Source organism: Paroedura picta, chromosome 15 (genome assembly GCF_049243985.1).
Source record: "Paroedura picta isolate Pp20150507F chromosome 15, Ppicta_v3.0, whole genome shotgun sequence".
Classification (NCBI taxonomy): domain Eukaryota; kingdom Metazoa; phylum Chordata; class Lepidosauria; order Squamata; family Gekkonidae; genus Paroedura; species Paroedura picta.
Genome location: NC_135383.1, coordinates 18381553 through 18398208, shown reverse-complemented (window position 1 = coordinate 18398208; position 16656 = coordinate 18381553). Strand labels below are relative to the sequence as shown.

Here is a 16656-nt window from a genome sequence, read left to right as displayed (position 1 = left end):
AGCCTGTGCGCATCCACTTGGAAGCAAGTCCCAGTGAATGTTCAGGACTTAATTTTGAGTAAATGTTCCTCATATGCAGCTGCCAGTATGTTTGTGTATGTTTCAGTATAATTCCACTTCCGGTATTTATGACAGATTTCGGGCAGGAGGTATAAATGCTTTTTCAGAAACGGGGAATTGGAAGGATTTTCTTTTGCCCAAGAAGGATAAAAACTTAAAAAATTTAGAGGCTCTCCCAAGATTTTGTGAAAGTGAGCAGATTCCAGTTCAGCGGCAAAACTTGTGCTGGCAGGATAAGCACGGCCCGGTTTATAATATGAGTCTGCTAAAATGTAATTTGGGTGAATGTGTCTTTTTGTTATCATTGCCACTTTTAGTGTCTTGCTATATTTCTTTTTGAAAATCAGAGATTCTAGAGATATCCTTTGCATGTTGACTAATCCATCTCCTTTCTCTCCTTCCACCCCACCCCAGTCCTCCAGCCAGCTCCTCATCAAGTAATAACCAGCCTCTCTGAAGGGGTCCGTCCCCCAACGACGCGGCCCACCCGACCTCCGCCCCCACTGATTCCATCTTCCAAAACAGTGATGCCATCTGAGAAGCCCTCTTTCATTATGGGGGGCTCCATCTCGCAAGTAAGGGGGCAGTCGGTATTGCTGCAGTTTAACAGGCCCTTTTAAAGCTGCTTATTTCCAACTAGAAGGCTGGGAGATGGCCTGTGGAGTCTTTTGAGGCTCTTCCAGCCTCTTCTATCCACATTCTATGTTTAGTAAGGAGCCTCTTGTGGCGCAGAGTGGTAAGGCAGCCATCTGAAAGCTCTGCCCATGAGGCTGGGAGTTCGATCCCAGCAGCCGGCTCAAGGTTGACTCAGCCTTCCATCTTTCCGAGGTGGGTAAAATGAGTACCCAGCTTGCTGGGGGGTAAACGGTCATGACTGGGGAAGGCACTGGCAAACCACCCTGTATTGAGTCTGCCAAGAAAAGCTAGAGGGCGTCACCCCAAGGGTCAGACATGACTCGGTGCTTGCACCGGGGATACCTTTACCTTTACCTATGTTTAGTAGGTTTTCTGATTCCCTGAAGTGCCCCAAACTGGTACATTGAAACAATAAAAGCAAACTACATTGGGCTCGAGATACTCCATTCCCGATGACCTTCCAAATCCATCAGTAGATAATTCCCAATATAGAGATTGGATTTACAAATGTGATGCTTTGATAGGCAGATATCAAACTCTGTTAATTCTGTCTGCATTGTGGTTCAAGTTATTTTTAAATGGTCACCATAGATCTAGTTAATCAAGGTGCTTAATCAAAACCTTAGAGCAGCCTTTACATTGCTGTGTTTTGCAACCGATGCCAACAGCAGTTCTGTCTGGCTGGCTGTTATACCCGTACGTCAAAGAATCAATGCTTCTGTATTTGTAGCATGCAAGCCTTGGTGGATTTATCTCATTCTATACTTGATTATGAGCCTCTTGTGGCGCAGAGTGGTAAGGCAGCGACATGCTGTCTGAAGCTGTCTGCCCATGAGGCTGGGAGTTCAGTCCCAGCAGCCGGCTCAGGGTTGACTCAGCCTTCCATCCTTCCGAGGTCGGTAAAATGAGTACCCAGCTTGCTGCTGGGGGGTAAACGCTAATGACTGGGGAAGGCACTGGCAAACCACCCCGTATTGAGTCTGTCATGAAAACGCTAGAGGGCATCATCCCAAGGGTCAGACATGACCCGGTGCTTGCACAGGGGGTACCTTTAACTTTTTATACTTGATTGTCCACTCTGTGCACAACTTAGCGCCAAATTTCTTGCTGAGAGATTATCTGGAACTCAAAAGTTGAGCTGCAAAACAATGTTAAAACAATGTTTAAAAAATTATTATTACAAATATTTATTACAGTGCACCAATAATTCATCAAAAACAAAGTAAAAACGATACGTATCTAACTGCACATGAAGAACAGACCAAACACATTTTGACCCACAGGGGTCTTCCTCAGTGGTCAATATATACTATACAATGTTGTCTTGTCTAAAAACAAATTCTAAAGTTTTGCTGGGTGGCTGAGAAATGTGTTTGGTGTAGCCCCAACCAATCCTTCTAAAGTGTTTCTTTTTGGAGCCCACCTTTCAAAGATATATATTGTCTAGGACCACCACTCTCAGCTATAGTCTTATCCTGTAGCAAGATTGCATTTCATGTGCGTCAGAAAAAGCTACATCTCCACGGTGCTGGCTGCCTTGAGCTTCAGTGCTCACCGTAGTGTGCAGGAGCGCGCAACCCTAGTTATGACCAAAGTAAGTCTTGTCCAGCCGCACCTTAGACTCAACGGGGGGCTGCCCTAGAACTAGGATCAGGGCATTGGAATGCCGAGTCTGTACTATTGATATTAAAATCCGATTTCATGTGATAGCACCACCCAAAGCCACGGCACTGATATTCTGCATTCTTTTTCCATCTAGGGGACGCCTGGAACGTACTTAACATCCCACAGTCAGTCATCTTACAGCCAAGACCCACCGAAGCCCTCCGTGGGTTCCATATCGTTAGGACTGCCGCGGTCACAGGAGTCTGCCAAAGCAGGTAAGAGCACAGAAAAGAGCATGTGCAGACAGCCAAGCTTCCAGCTTCATGCTGCTTTTGCCTCCGTCCTCTGGCTTAAGGTTCAGAAGCGACCAACCCAAGAGGGGAAACAAACGCAACCCAAAATATTCCAATGTAGTCAAGACGGGCAAGCCACAACAAATAAAATAACAAATTAAATATTTATTATATTGTGTTCACATCTGTAAAACTGAAAACATTAGGTGGCTGTTCAGTTTATGAATCCCATTAAACTAGGTGCGTTTCGGCCTCTACAGCCTATTTGTGGCCACTGAGGAAGGCTGTAGAAGCCAAAGGGTGTCTGGTTTCATGTGGTTCATAGGACATACTCCTCCACGAAACATGCTCGTACATTGTATAATCGGATATAAGGCACTGAATACTTTTTATTTTGCATATGTGGTCACCAAATAATATTTATTATTTTATTTGATGTGGCTTGACCCTCTTGATGAAATTAAAGTTAGGAAGCCTATAGCCCACCCTCCATCCATTTTCTGCAGAACAGGAGGGCAGGAAAAGGTTCCTGTTGGCAGCAGAGGATAGGATCCACAGTAATTGGTTTAAACTGCATGTAGAATGGTACAAGGTAGATACCAGGATTTTTTTTTCACAGAATGGTTCAGCAGTGGAATTGACTGCCTAGGGAGCGGTGGTGAGCTCCCTCTCACTGGTGGTTGTTAAGCAGCGGCTGGACAAATGCTTATCAACGATGCTGAAGCTGATCCTGCATTGAGCAGGGGGTTGCACTAGGTGGCCTGTCTGGCCCCTTCTAATTCCGTGATTCTGTGGATACCTCAGGCTGACCATACATAGAGCAGGGGGTTGGACAAGATGGTCTGCATGGACCCTTCCAGCTCCTTGATTCTATGGATGGAGGTTGACCCTGCATTGAGCAATGGGTTGTATGGCCTCTTCCATACAGCTCTATGATTGATCTCTGTAGACTATAGATCAGCTGTAGTTCCAGGAGATCTCCATGCTATACCTAGAGGTTGCCAGCCCTAGGAATGGAATAGGCAAAGGCAATGATAAAGGGATGGGCCAAGTTTGCATGAATGAAGCTTTGGGTACATTATGCTTTTAATATAAGCTTTAGTATTATTTTGGACATGATGACCACATATGGATTTTGGCACAGTATTTGAGGGCTCAAGTTGGATGCTAGCCTCTTACGATTTCAGCCTCTGAAATTTGAGCCCTGGCACTCTTTTCCTCTTAAAAAAAACAAAAAGGCTCCGTGCAACTACTGGTGTGCAAACTCCTGCTGTTGGCATGCGTCCAAGGTGTAGACATTATCCACGAGTCCCTGTGATAGGGACCCACCTTCACCCCAATCTCTTTTATCGTCTCCTTTCAAGCTTTGGTGCCGTACATCAAGCAAGAAGAATTCTCTCCTAGGAGCCAGAACTCTCAGCCCGAAGGCCTGTTAGTCCGGGCCCAACACGAAGGTGTGGTTCGAGGTCAGTAACCCCAAATCGCTTTGTCCAGCAAACCAGTTGTAAGGAGGTGGTTGGTGTGTTCTGAAGAGCTGTAAAAGCTGCAGTGGGAACTCCTCAGGATGGTGGGAGATGCTGTGTGTATGTTTGTGAACGTTTGAAGACTACCCAAATATTCGTAACTGTAATAGCATCTTGGGCAGAAACTTCTCCGTTGTTGTCTTCATTGCCCTCGGTCATGGGTTCGTTGTGAAGATAAAACGGAGAGACGAGAGAACCACATGCAATACTTGAGCTGCTGGTACGATAGGCACCCTCCTCTCGATAATGTCATGGGTGTTGTCAAAGGGCCAGAGGGTAAATGGATCAGTGGTTATTTTATCTCATAAGAAGAAGGATTTGCACTGAGGATCCAGTTCATTTCCACATTGCCCTAAGTGTACTTGGAGGGGGGACGGGTGTTGCTGCATTCGTATGACCAGCTCTCCGTTTGCCCTTTAAATCAGGTACGACGACCACCATCCAAGAAGGAAGCATCACACGAGGGACTCCAGCCAGCAAAGTTTCTGTCGAAACGATGCCTTCACTGCGAGGCTCCATCACTCAGGTACTTATTTCATCCCGTGAGGCAATGCTAAAACCCTGATAGTGAAACAGTACAGATGCACTGGGACAACAATGGCAATAATCAATCAAGGAAAAGTCGTCTCTCTTCAATTTCAGTTGTTTTTTTAATCCTTCATGTAAGCCCCAACGCGTTTCACCTGTTGGCTTTATCAAGGGACATACAGTATTTGCTGGCATATAAGACTACTTTTTTCCCCTGAAAAACGTGCCTCCAAGTGGGGGGGTCGTCTTATACGCCGGGTGCACTTCAGTTGGGATAGACATAGCTGCCCATAGTGGCCCATAGCACTGTATTTTGAGTGGATATGTTGGGGGGTCGTCTTATATGCCGGCAAATACGGTAAGTGTTTCAAACACACTTCATATATGCAAAAAAATTGTCTCTTGGATAGTATGTAAGGTCCTATTAATCGCAGCTCTTAGCTAATGGCGTTCCAGACCCTGATAGAGCAATGACAGTGCTCTTGAACTCGTCGCAATGTCTCCTCTGGGGGACTTTCAGCGCTTCCCTGCAGAATCTCATGCAAATAAAAATAAAGCATATCAGGGAGGAAGAGTCTGGCCAGTCAGTTTCTACAGCCACTCTGGTTTCCTGCATGCCAGAAATGTTTTTAATCTTGGGAAGCATTCAGGAGTGCAGTTCCTCTACCTGATGTCTGAAACGGCACAGCCCAGCAACAGCCTGTCATACGATCGCGCAGCTTTGCTGATAATGGCACTTTTTATTTTGTCTCTTGGTGTCACCACTGTATAGAATGTGCCCAATCTAAATTCCTGTGGAAACTTTTCGGGATGCCAAGTTGTGTACCATATGCCAGGGGTCCTCAACCCCCGGTCCGCAGCCCGGCACCGGGCTGCAAAGGCCATGGTGCCGGGCCGCAGCAAGAGGGGGGGAAGAGGCAGGCACAGCCGCCGGCACGCCAGCAATGCAAACGCGCACGCGCGGAGCTGCCGCGCATGCGTGTTTGCGCCCCCTGCTGGCAAAAACGCGCACGCGCGCCAGTTCTGTACACGCGCGTTAGCCCCGCCTAGTGGCAAAAACGCGCATGCGCGGCAAATGCGCGTGCAGGTTTACATGCAGCTGCAGCGGCCAGGCCGCCGGCTCTCTCCCACCCTCGGAGGCGATCCGCAACTACAAGAAGGTTGGGGACCGCTGCCATATGCAGCTTTATGCTTGGAAATCTGGTCAGGGTTTACTCGAAACAAAAGCATGGCTAATAACCGTTAAATATTGGTTGTGTGTAAATTATAACCCAGACCCATTGAGCCTCATCTATCAAATACTCAGGAATCGAATTGGTTGGTCAGTACTGAAACAAAAATTAGGTCTATAAAATCAGAATCCAGTAGCACCTTTAAGACCTTAAGATTTGTGCTACTTCAGACCAACACGGCTACCCATTGGAATCTAAAAATTAGGTCTGTAAGCATTGCCTTGGGCTCCTTATTTCCTCTGGCTTCACGGAAGGACCCAGATCTATATGCCAATGAAGGATGTATGTGTGTGTGTGTGTTGTTTCTTTGTGTAAAAGTTCATAGAATCATAGAGTTGGAAGGGGCCATACAGTCCAACCCCCTAAGCATCCTAAAGCATCCAAGAAAAGTGTGTATCCAACCTTTGCTTGAAGACTGCCAGTGAGGGGGAGCTCACCACCTCCTTAGGCAGCCTATTCCACTGCTGAACTACTCTGACTGTGAAAATTTTTTTCCTGATATCTAGCCTATATCGTTGTACTTGTAGTTTAAACCCATTACTGCGTGTCCTCTCCTCTGCAGCCAACGGAAACAGCATCCTGCCCTCCTCCAAGTGACAACCTTTCAAATACTTAAAGAGGGCTATCATGTCCCCTCTCAACCTACTTTTCTCCAGGCTGAAAATTCCCAAGTCCCTCAACCTATCTTCATAGGGCTTGGTCCCTTGGCCCCAGATCATCTTCGTCGCTCTCCTCTGTACCCTTTCAATTTTATCTACGTCCTTCTTGAAGTAAGGCCTTCAGAACTGCACATAGTACTCCAGGTGTGGTCTGACCAGTGCCGTATACAACGGGACTATGACATCTTGTGATTTTGATGTGATGCCCCTGTTGATACAGCCCAAAATGGCATTTGCCTTTTTTACCGCTGCATCACACTGCCTGCTCATGTTTAGTTTACAATCCACAAGTACCCCAAGGTCTCGTTCACACACAGTGTTACCTAGAAGCATATCCCCCATCCAGTAGGCATGCTTTTCATTTTTCTGACCCAGATGCAGAACTTTACACTTATCTTTATTAAATTGCATCTTATTCTCATTTGCCCAGTTGTGGCAGTATTGACTCCGCTTCCCAGCTCACATCCTTTTCCCACTCTAAATACCGTAAACACCTCCCCCTTTCCCCAAACCCTCCCTTATGACCCCCTCCAAGATAATCATGCCTATCTTGCACTATTTGTGCCAAGTTCTGTGTTGGATTGTTCTAGAGGCCCATCTAACCCCCACAGTTAGCCAGATATTTCCAGGAAGCCCACAAGCAGGAGAGTCATATCACATTGGTTATTCAGAGGTAGACTCTATCTAGACTTGGAGGAGTTCCTCTTAGCATCCTCCTTCCACCTGTGGCTCGAAACTTTTAAGTTCTGTTGTTTTCCTTGCAGGGAACGCCAGCTCTGTCTCAGTCTGGGATCGCAGCTGACGTGTTGTTGAAAGGAACCATCACCCGGCTGGCCACAGAGGACAGCAGCCCTGAAAAATGCAGGGAGGAGGCAGCAGCAGCCAAAGGCCACGTCATTTATGAAGGCAAGAGTGGGCACATCATAACCTATGATGGTAAGTCTAGAACTTTGACATTGCAGGCGCCCGGCACAAAATGCTGGGTTGACAGCAAGCAAGCTTGGTTGTATGAGAGCACAGCTGACGCTCCGGGCTTGACCGCTTGGACATGGTGGGATTTCCCTGGGGAGCTTTGGTGTCCTTATTCTGCCTGTTTTTAAGCAATCTGTTTTTGTCATTACGCAGCCATTAAGAATGTCCGGGAGGGAACCCGGAGTCCGAGGACTGCTCACGAAATGGGCTTGAAGAGGTCTTACGATGCCATCGAAGGAAACATCAAGCAAGGGATGTCCATGAGAGAATCTCCTGTCTCCGCACCACTAGAAGGTAAAGAAGCCTCTGCCCCTCTCTCTGAGTGTCCCCCCAGGCACTCTGGGGTCGTTAAAGAATTCAAGTTGGGCCGTGATCTCGCAGGATATATTCATTTACGTAGTCCCTCCCTTTCCACAACCCCCATTGAGTGTGGCGACAGCCGCTTGAGTGAGCCCTCGACCTACATGATCTGCAGTTGGAGTGGAGTTATGCTTTTAGCTGTTTTATGCTCTTAGCTGATCGTCTCTTAGCTGTTCTTTAATTTCTTTATACTGGCCTACGACCGTAATAAAGTCTGACTGACTCTTATTGTGTGATATTTTAGTAGGCTTCTCAATTAAAGAAAATACTACACTGCTCTAGTATTTGGGATTTTTCCTCTGTTTGCTGCCCGGGAAATGGTTCGTGTCATTTTCTAACTACTAACATGTTTCTTAGGATTAATCTGCCGTGCTCTTCCTCGTGGAAGCCCTCACTCGGAACTGAAAGAGAGGACTGTGCTGTCTGGCTCCATAATGCAAGGTAGGGAGAAGAGCATTTTTCTCCCTTTATTGGCGCTTGCAACTTGTTTAAAATGGGAGTTGCTGACTGTGTATGCGTTCAGACCCACCCACCTGCCAGGTTGGCTAGCTAAAGCAGAGTTGGTATAACTGAAGTCTTATCCCGTTGCCGTCCTCTCGGAAAAGGTACCCCAAGAGCTACGGCTGAGAACTATGACGAAGGCCTCAAGTACCCCAAGATGATTAAGAAGGAGTCTCCACCGACGCGGAGCTTCGAAGGTGCCATTACCAAGGGAAAGCCCTATGACGGGGTCACCACCATTAAAGAAATGGGGCGCTCCATCCACGAAATCCCAAGGCAGGACCTGCTGAGCCAGGAAAGCCGCAAGACCCCGGAGATAGTGCAGAGCGCTCGGCCTATCATAGAGGGTTCCATTTCTCAGGTGGGTTGCCAGTAAACTGATTCCAAAGCTGGCACTGCTGGCAAGACGGTAACTTTTTCAGAGCAAACTGCGGTCAGCCAGCCCAGCAGGGGTTGGAAACAAGAGTGAAGGGGGACAAACAGCAGTCTAGGATAGCTTGCAAAGTGTGATGAATGGGTGGGTTCCTCAGGCAAGGAGTTTGGTGAGAGGGGCAATCAAGGCTGCAGAGAAGAGCCTGCTCAGGTAGCCGCCCAGTAGAACTGGGAAGGGGACTCCTCTGATCTTGGGATGTGCGTGTTACATACAATCAGTTTTTTTTCCTTCTTCTTTGGGAGAGGTAAAAATACTTCAATAAAATAAGTTTCCAATCCTCCTTCCCTTGCTCTAGAGCAGGGGTAGTCAACCTGTGGTCCTCCAGATGTCCGTGGGCTACAATTCCCATGAGCCCCTGCCAGCGTTTGCTGGCAGGGGCTCATGGGAATTGTAGTCCATGGACATCTGGAGGACCGCAGGTTTGACTACCCCTGCTCTAGAGCAGTGGTCCCCAACCTTTTTATCACCGGGGACCACTCAACGCCTTTTACTGAGGCCCGGTGGGGGGGTGGGGTAGTTTACTCCTCTACTCTCAACCACTGCCCTAACGCTCTCTGATCGCTATGGTAATGTTTAAACATCCCTTCAAAATAAGATACAGACACGCCACAACAGTGAACATAAGGAACATTTTATTTTCATGGAAATCTTAACTCATGACAATGACAAATCAATGGGAACCCTGAGCTTGTTTCTCTGCAACAAGATAGTCCCATCTGGGAGTGATGGGAGACAATGACACCCGAAGTGTATTGTAAAGGGCCGGGGGGGATGAAGTAAAGGACCGGGGGGGGGAGAAGGCGTCCTTCGGGGCCCACCTCCAATTAGTCGAAGGACCACATGTGATCCACGGCCCACAGGTTGGGGATCGCTACTCTAGAAGGTTTCAGGTGCCAGCAGGTACTTTCGTGACCCGGCTGAACTAGGGTCACGATGCCCTTCCTCTTCCCCTCTTAGGGTACGCCTATAAAATATGAAAGCAGCTCAGGCCAGTCCACCATCAAGCACAACGTGAAGTCCCTGATCACCGGGCCAAGCAAGCTCCCCCGAGGCATGCCGCAGTTGGAGATGGTGTCCGAAAACGTGAAAGTGGTGGAGCGAGGAAAGTATGAGGACACCAAGCCCGGGGAGGTCTGTTCCCGCCACACCTCCGTGGTCAGTTCGGGGCCCTCGGTCCTCCGGTCGACTCTCCACGAAGCTCCCAAGTCGCAAGTGAGTCCTGGGATCTATGAAGACAGCAATGCGAGGAGGACTCCGGTGAACTACCCGAGCATGTCCAGGACGTCTCCCATGATGAATAGAGTCCCAGAAGGTGCGCTGTTGGTTTCCTGCACTCACCAGTTTTTGGAGCTTGCATGTTTTGGCTTTATAGCATTTAAAACGATAGAGGGAACAAAGTAACCCAACTTGTATACCCAAGCTAGGTACCTGCAAGGTTGAGCAGTAGCAGAATATATTAAACTAGTTTCAAAGCCCATTCCTAAGAACGGGCCTTGAAAGGGTCCCCTCCCCTGGCCCCCCAGCCAGGCAGCTTAAGGTGGCTTTGGGCTGCAGCTCGCAGCCGGATCAAGTGGGGCAGCTCGTTAGCAGGGCCGGGACAGAGCTCCTTAGCAGGCAGTCAGCAGGCTGGGAGGCCCTCATTAGCAGGGCCAGCCTAGCAGGCCAGGGAGGCCCTTGTTGGCAGGCCAAGAGGCCCTCATTAGCAGCCCCTCCACCACGAACCTTTGCTCAGGGCCCTCTCCCCTTACCTGCTGCTGGCTCCAGGCACTGAGGCGCATCTGAGAGCAAAGAGGCTAGAGTCCAGGGACAGAGGGCGGGACCTGCAGGAGCAGGGCCAAACAGGGACAGCCGGACACGTTCCACCCCCCCAGACTGTTTCACAAATATATAGAGGAACCATGGATAAGGATATTAAAATACAAATATTTATTTCAATTCACGTGCATGTAAAATTTCAAAACGTCAACATTAGCTACCCACTATTGCACAGATCCAAAGCATATTGACATCCAAAAAAAAGCCCAAATGCATTTCAGTCCCTCTTTGGGCCTTCTTCAGTGGTCTGATGTTTAAATACACTCATGTAGTGTAATAGTGGGGACTATACAGTGCTAAGAAATATGAAGAGGCCCCCATACTTATAAAATGTGTCCAAATATATCTTTTGGAGCCCCCCCCCAATTAAAACATTCTTCAAAGTGCCACCCTCACTGAAGTCCCCTCTCAGCATGAGTGTATTATCTTGTGCCTCATTGAACGCATATTTAATATATTCTGCTGCTGCTTAACCTTTTTAGGTGCCTTTATTGTATGTAAAACATTGCTGCAACTCCTCTCCACCTAATTTACGGCCCCAGGATGGAGAACATCGAAATAAAAAGTCAAAACAAAACATTTAAAATATTAAAAGTATCTATATGTATGAAGTATTTTAAATGGTTAAACAAAACGTAGTATAAACCACCACGTGAAGATATGATCAGAGCATCGAGACCAGAAGGAGGATGTAGTAAGAGTTAGGGAATATAGCCCAGTATTACATGACCATGAGCCTCTTGTGGCGCAGAGTGGTAAGGCAGCCGCCTGAAAGCTTTGCCCATGAGGTTGGGAGTTCGATCCCAGCAGCCGGCTCAAGGTTGACTCAGCCTTCCATCCTTCCGAGGTCGGTAAAATGAGTACCCAGCTTGCTGCTGGGGGGTAAACGGTAATGACTGGGGAAGGCACTGGCAAACCACCCCGTATTGAGTCTGCCATGAAAACGCTAGAGGGCGTCACCCCAAGGGTCAGACGTGACTCAGTGCTTGCACAGGGGATACCTTTACCTTTACCTTTATTACATGACCGGCCACGAGATCAGCACACAACAAGTCACGCTGCTGTCATGAAAAGGGGACTTGAGTCCAAGTCTTCCCAGTCCTAGTTCAATCCTCAGTGCCCAGCCATGCCATACTGGGCTTTTTTAAATGGCTATTGCATAGCAGAGTGCTGGGAAGTTCTTAGTTAGAGGAAAGGACTCTGGCAAAGAATTGGCAGCTGGCTACGGACGGAGAAGTGGCTTTGAGACATGCAGGCAGGAACCGGGAGCTTTTCTGCTTTCAGAATTTTGTGTGCGAGGTATTTTTAAACTCAAAAGTCAGTGTAACGTCTCAGTCCTGCTGTTGCCGGCAGACTTGAACCAGGCCCAACCAGCTGGCTGCAGAGGCAGGATTTGCAGGACTCAAGTTTCACAGCGGCACTGAGTCACTCCCCGACGTGTTGCATCAGGGCACAGGTTTATTTTGGGGAGAAATGAATGATGGGTGAAGGTCATTAATCCCCAAACACTTAAAACAAAGAGGATCTGGTTTGTAGCTCTGAAAGGTGTACCCCCCCCCAGTAATTAGTCTCAATACAACTAAAATATCCAAGTTTGAAATAGTCCCCTGTAAGCAGGTGAGGCTCTGAGCTTTGCCCCATTTCTCTTTTCAGCCAGCATATCTTCCGGGAAGAGTGCAAACCACGAGAGGAAATCCACTCTTACCCCGACGCAGAGGGAGAGCGTGTCGTCAAAATCGCCAGTGCCAGGGGTGGATCATGTGGTCACTCACAGCCCCTTCGATCCCCACCACAGAGGCGCTACTCCCGAGGTCTACCGAAGCCACCTCCCTTCGCACCTGGATCCTGCTATGCAGTTCCATCGGGCTCTGGATCCCGGTATGTACTTGCCTTTCCTTCTCGTGCATCGATGCCTGCACACAGGAGCAAGCCCAGGGGTTAGTGCCAGCTGTTGTGGGCACAGCAAGAGGTGGAGGGACATGTCACCTGCCTGGGGCAGGGGCACGTTGGCAACGGAGTACAATCCTTCCAGGCAAACCCGTCCTGACAACTTTCAGAGGGTCCCAAGAATGCCTTTGAGCACAGTCTTAAAAATCACAGCCTTAATTTTCAAATTTCTTAGCCCATGTATCAAATTAAGCACCTCCTGGCTACTTTTGCAGAGTTTTAAGAAGAAGAGTTGGTACTTATATGCCGCTTTTCTCTACCCAAGGGAGTCTCAAAGCGCCTTACAATCACTTTCCCTTTCCTCTCCCCGTAACAGACACCCTGTGAGGTGGGTGAGGCTACTGAAGAAGAAGAGTTGGTTCTTATATGCTGCTTTTCTCTACGCAAGGAAGTCTCAAAGCGCCTTACAATCACCTTCCCTTTCCTCTCCCCACAACAGACACCCTGTGAGGTGGGTGAGGCTGAGAGAGCCCTGATACTACTGAAGAAGAAGAGGTGGTTCTTATATGCCGCTTTTCTCTACCCAAGGAAGTCTCAAAGCGGCTTACAATCACCTTCCCTTTCCTCTCCCCATAACAGACACCCTGTGATGGTGGAGAGGCTGAGAGAGCCGTGATATTACTGAAAAAGAAGAAGACTTGGTACTTACATGCCACTTTTCTCTATTCAAAGGAGTCTCAAAGCAGCTTACATTTACCTTCGTCTCCCCACAACAGACACCCTGTGAGGTGGGTGAGGCTGAGAGAGCCCTGATATTACTGCTCGGTCAGAACAGCTTTATCATGCTGTGGCAAGCTCAAGGTCACCCAGCTGGCTGCATGTGGAGGAGCGTGGAATCAAACCTTGTTCGCCAGATTAGAAGTCCACATTCCTAACCGCTACACCAAGCTGGCTCTCAGCCATGACGAAGTTGAAAGAGCTCTCATCCATGCTGAAATTCACCGCTTGCCTTTGAGTACTAGCGATTCTGCTTCCCCCCCTCCCTGGCTTGAAATGTTGAATTTGAATCCAGCTAAGACTGTAGTCCTCTAGCTGGGTCAACTTCGGTGACCATCAGGAGCCTGGGTGTCTCACTATCTTTGAAGGCCTGGGTCACAAATGCGGCATGCCAGGCATGTTATCATCTTCCTCAGGCGTGGCACCTTACCTGTCAGCGTCTGACCTGGCCACAACGATCCACACAACGGTCATCTCTAGGCTAGACTACTGAAACTCACTGTATGCAGGACTGCCCTTGAAGCTGCTCCAGAAACTTCAGCTGGTCCAAAATGCAGTGGCACATGTCCTAACCGGGGCCCAATGGAGAGCCCATATACAGCCAGTGCTCTCCCAGCTGCATTGGCTCCAATGAATGGATGAGGTTCAATGTTTCGGTTATTACCTTTAAAGCCCTAAGCAGTCTGGGACCATTGTATGTGCGGGACCGCCTTTCCCTCTATGTCTCCCCAAGATCGATATTGCCTAGTGACCAAAATCTACTGGGTATCCCGGGCACTAAAGAAGTAAAACTGGCCTCAACCATGGCCAGGGCTTTTTTGGCCCTGGTGAAACACTCTCTCGCATGAGATCAGAGTCCTGCAGGTCCTGAAAATGTTCTGCTGGTCTTGCAAGGCAGAGCCATTCTGCTGGACCTCTGGTTGAGGCCAAAGGCCACTGGAGCATCTGCTGGCCTCCCCACCCAAACCCGCCTTATTTACACCTTCATTGACATTCCTCATCTTTTAGATACAAGAGACGTTTTAGTTGGAAGACTCTATTTATTTTAATGAATGTAACTGGCTTTTATTTATATTATCTATACCAGGCTTTCATGAAAACCTGGGTTTTTTTGACAGCCGTGGGAGGGTTTCCCGAATATATATATCTTGTGTCTATATATATATATATATATATATATATATATATATATATATATATATATATATATATATATATATATATATATATATATATATATATAGTCATGTAGTCATTGGCCCTGCCCTGGCCAATGATGGGCCTAGAGGGGGTGGGAGGGGCCCCAGGTGGGCGTGTCCACAGCTCTGCTTCCCAACCATATTCTGCACAGATTGCAAGAATGTTTCAGGGGTTTCTCAGTGTTTAAAAAGTTGAGAAAGGCTGATCTACACTGTGCCTAGGTTGTGTACACTGTGTATATTTTGTTGTAAGCCGCCCTGAGCGAAGAGCGGCATATAGGGAAGAGCAGCATATAAATAACAATACTGTGTTCAGCATTGTTGACGCTGCTCATTCACATAACAAAATGCCGTTTTTCTCTCAGGATGTTAGTGACTTGGCCACACAGCTGCCTCTGTGCATTTCTGCAAATAAATCCACAACCTGCAGAGGTAGCTGAAGCGTACACACTGATTGTAGGGTGTGTTTGCCTGTGTGCCTAAAGTTAACATTAGGAAAAGGCTTGTGATCGCGAAAGGACAGACTGGTACCCTGCAAGGGCCAGGCAGCGCTGCCTATCTGTTCCACTGTGCACCCTGAGGGCTCCCACTCAGTGAACATGAGGTCAACCAGCACTGGTGGCACAAAGGCAAATTGCTCTCCCCCCCCCCCCTTGGAGAATAGTTTGCTTTTTCACATAGCAAGGGACAGCAGCCATTTAAGCACGGGAGGAAGGAAGAGAGACATCCAAGACTAGCCTGGTGGGGAAGGTTGCACCCTCCTCATGTTGACTTCAGCCAGTTAAATTCCGTTATGCTACTTTTGTGCTTGCAGCCTGATCCAGCTAGGATCCAGCAGAACAGCTAGAGAAGACTAGTGCAGGGGGGAAAGCTATGAAAGGAAATATCCCGTTCCCAATTGGTGTGGCATGTTTACCGGTGTGCAAATCTTTATGTGCCTATAAAGACTAGGCAGAATGGCTAAGGATGGGGCCATTTTCAAATTCTGTGCAGGCAGTTTCTGAGGAAAGAGCAACTCGTTCAAGGGTGACCAAACTGTGACTCTCCAGATGTCCACGGACTACAATTACCATGTGCCCCTGCTGACAGGGGCTCATGGTAATTGTAGTCCGTGGACATCTGAAGAGCTGCGGTTTGGCCACTCTTGAACTAAGTAAAATTAGCCATTCTCAAATCCGCTTTTCTCAAGGGAGAAGCAAAATCAGAACGGGGGGATGTTCAAACAGAGCAGCCAACTTTCCAAATTCAATCTCCTCTCAAGTTAGCTGCTGGGCTTCACAACAAGCAGCCTATAGGCTACCAGACAGGCAAGCTTGTCTGCAGTGCAGAGTTACCCAGCCTGCAGTCTGCAAGGGTCCTTAAGGCAGTCTTTCTATGGATAGAAGATGAGTCCTTTTCACACCCATCTGGATCACATGCAAACTGAGCCTTCTTAGATTGCTAGGAGTGGTATGAAGACTTTGTCTGGGGCAGGGGGGGGGGATTTAAACCAGCTTTCCCACCCACAGCCCCTTCGCTTCCCCATCACCTCTGAATAACCAGGGAGCACACAGATGGGTTGCTTGAATGCAGCCTTTGGAGCTCTGATTGGTTCAGCAGCACCAAGGAAAATCCAGTCGGAATAACAGGCAGTCCTTGTTAGCCTGTAGAATCCAGCAGTTCTCCACAAATGACCCATGCCTTTCTCTCCCTCCCTACTGCCCCTCAGCTACTGCCTACATGTTCCAACGTCAGCTGTCTCCCACACCTGGATACCCCAGCCAGTACCAACTCTATGCGATGGAGAACACCCGGCAGACCATCTTAAACGATTACATCACCTCCCAGCAGATGCAGGTCAACCTGCGTCCCGACCTTGCCCGGGGACTCTCTCCCAGGGGGGAAACGTTGGCGCTTCCCTATGCAGGAGCAAGAGGTGAGTCTTTCTTCGCCCGGCCTGTGCTTTCTAGACCGGAGACTGAACAGTGCCTGACACCACAACTTCATTTTTTCCTTTTCAATCAGGAATAATTGATCTGAACAGCATGGCTCCCACTATCTTAGTACCTCACCCTGGAGGAACAAGCACTCCCCCGATGGAGAGAATCACGTACATCCCTGGAACGCAGCTTGCGTTCCCCCGACCCTACAACCCCCCCTCCATGTCCCCAGGTAAGGGCTGCCCCGCTCAGGAGCG

General features: G+C 48.4%; 1 protein-coding gene across 5 annotated transcripts in view; it reads left to right on the top strand.

Annotated features, from left to right (window-relative positions):
- Nucleotides 1-16656, top strand: part of NCOR1 (nuclear receptor corepressor 1) — a 120292-nt gene that overhangs the window by 76050 nt on the left and 27586 nt on the right. For all 5 annotated transcript variants that reach the window (XM_077311821.1, XM_077311822.1, XM_077311823.1 and 2 more), the window contains exons 25-36: nucleotides 475-635; nucleotides 2456-2576; nucleotides 3959-4060; nucleotides 4543-4643; nucleotides 7301-7472; nucleotides 7662-7802; nucleotides 8226-8309; nucleotides 8474-8730; nucleotides 9760-10114; nucleotides 12271-12495; nucleotides 16189-16395; nucleotides 16485-16631. In XM_077311821.1, coding sequence (XP_077167936.1) covers nucleotides 475-635; nucleotides 2456-2576; nucleotides 3959-4060; nucleotides 4543-4643; nucleotides 7301-7472; nucleotides 7662-7802; nucleotides 8226-8309; nucleotides 8474-8730; nucleotides 9760-10114; nucleotides 12271-12495; nucleotides 16189-16395; nucleotides 16485-16631 — 2073 coding nt within the window. The remainder of the gene's footprint in view (nucleotides 1-474; nucleotides 636-2455; nucleotides 2577-3958; nucleotides 4061-4542; nucleotides 4644-7300; nucleotides 7473-7661; nucleotides 7803-8225; nucleotides 8310-8473; nucleotides 8731-9759; nucleotides 10115-12270; nucleotides 12496-16188; nucleotides 16396-16484; nucleotides 16632-16656) is intronic.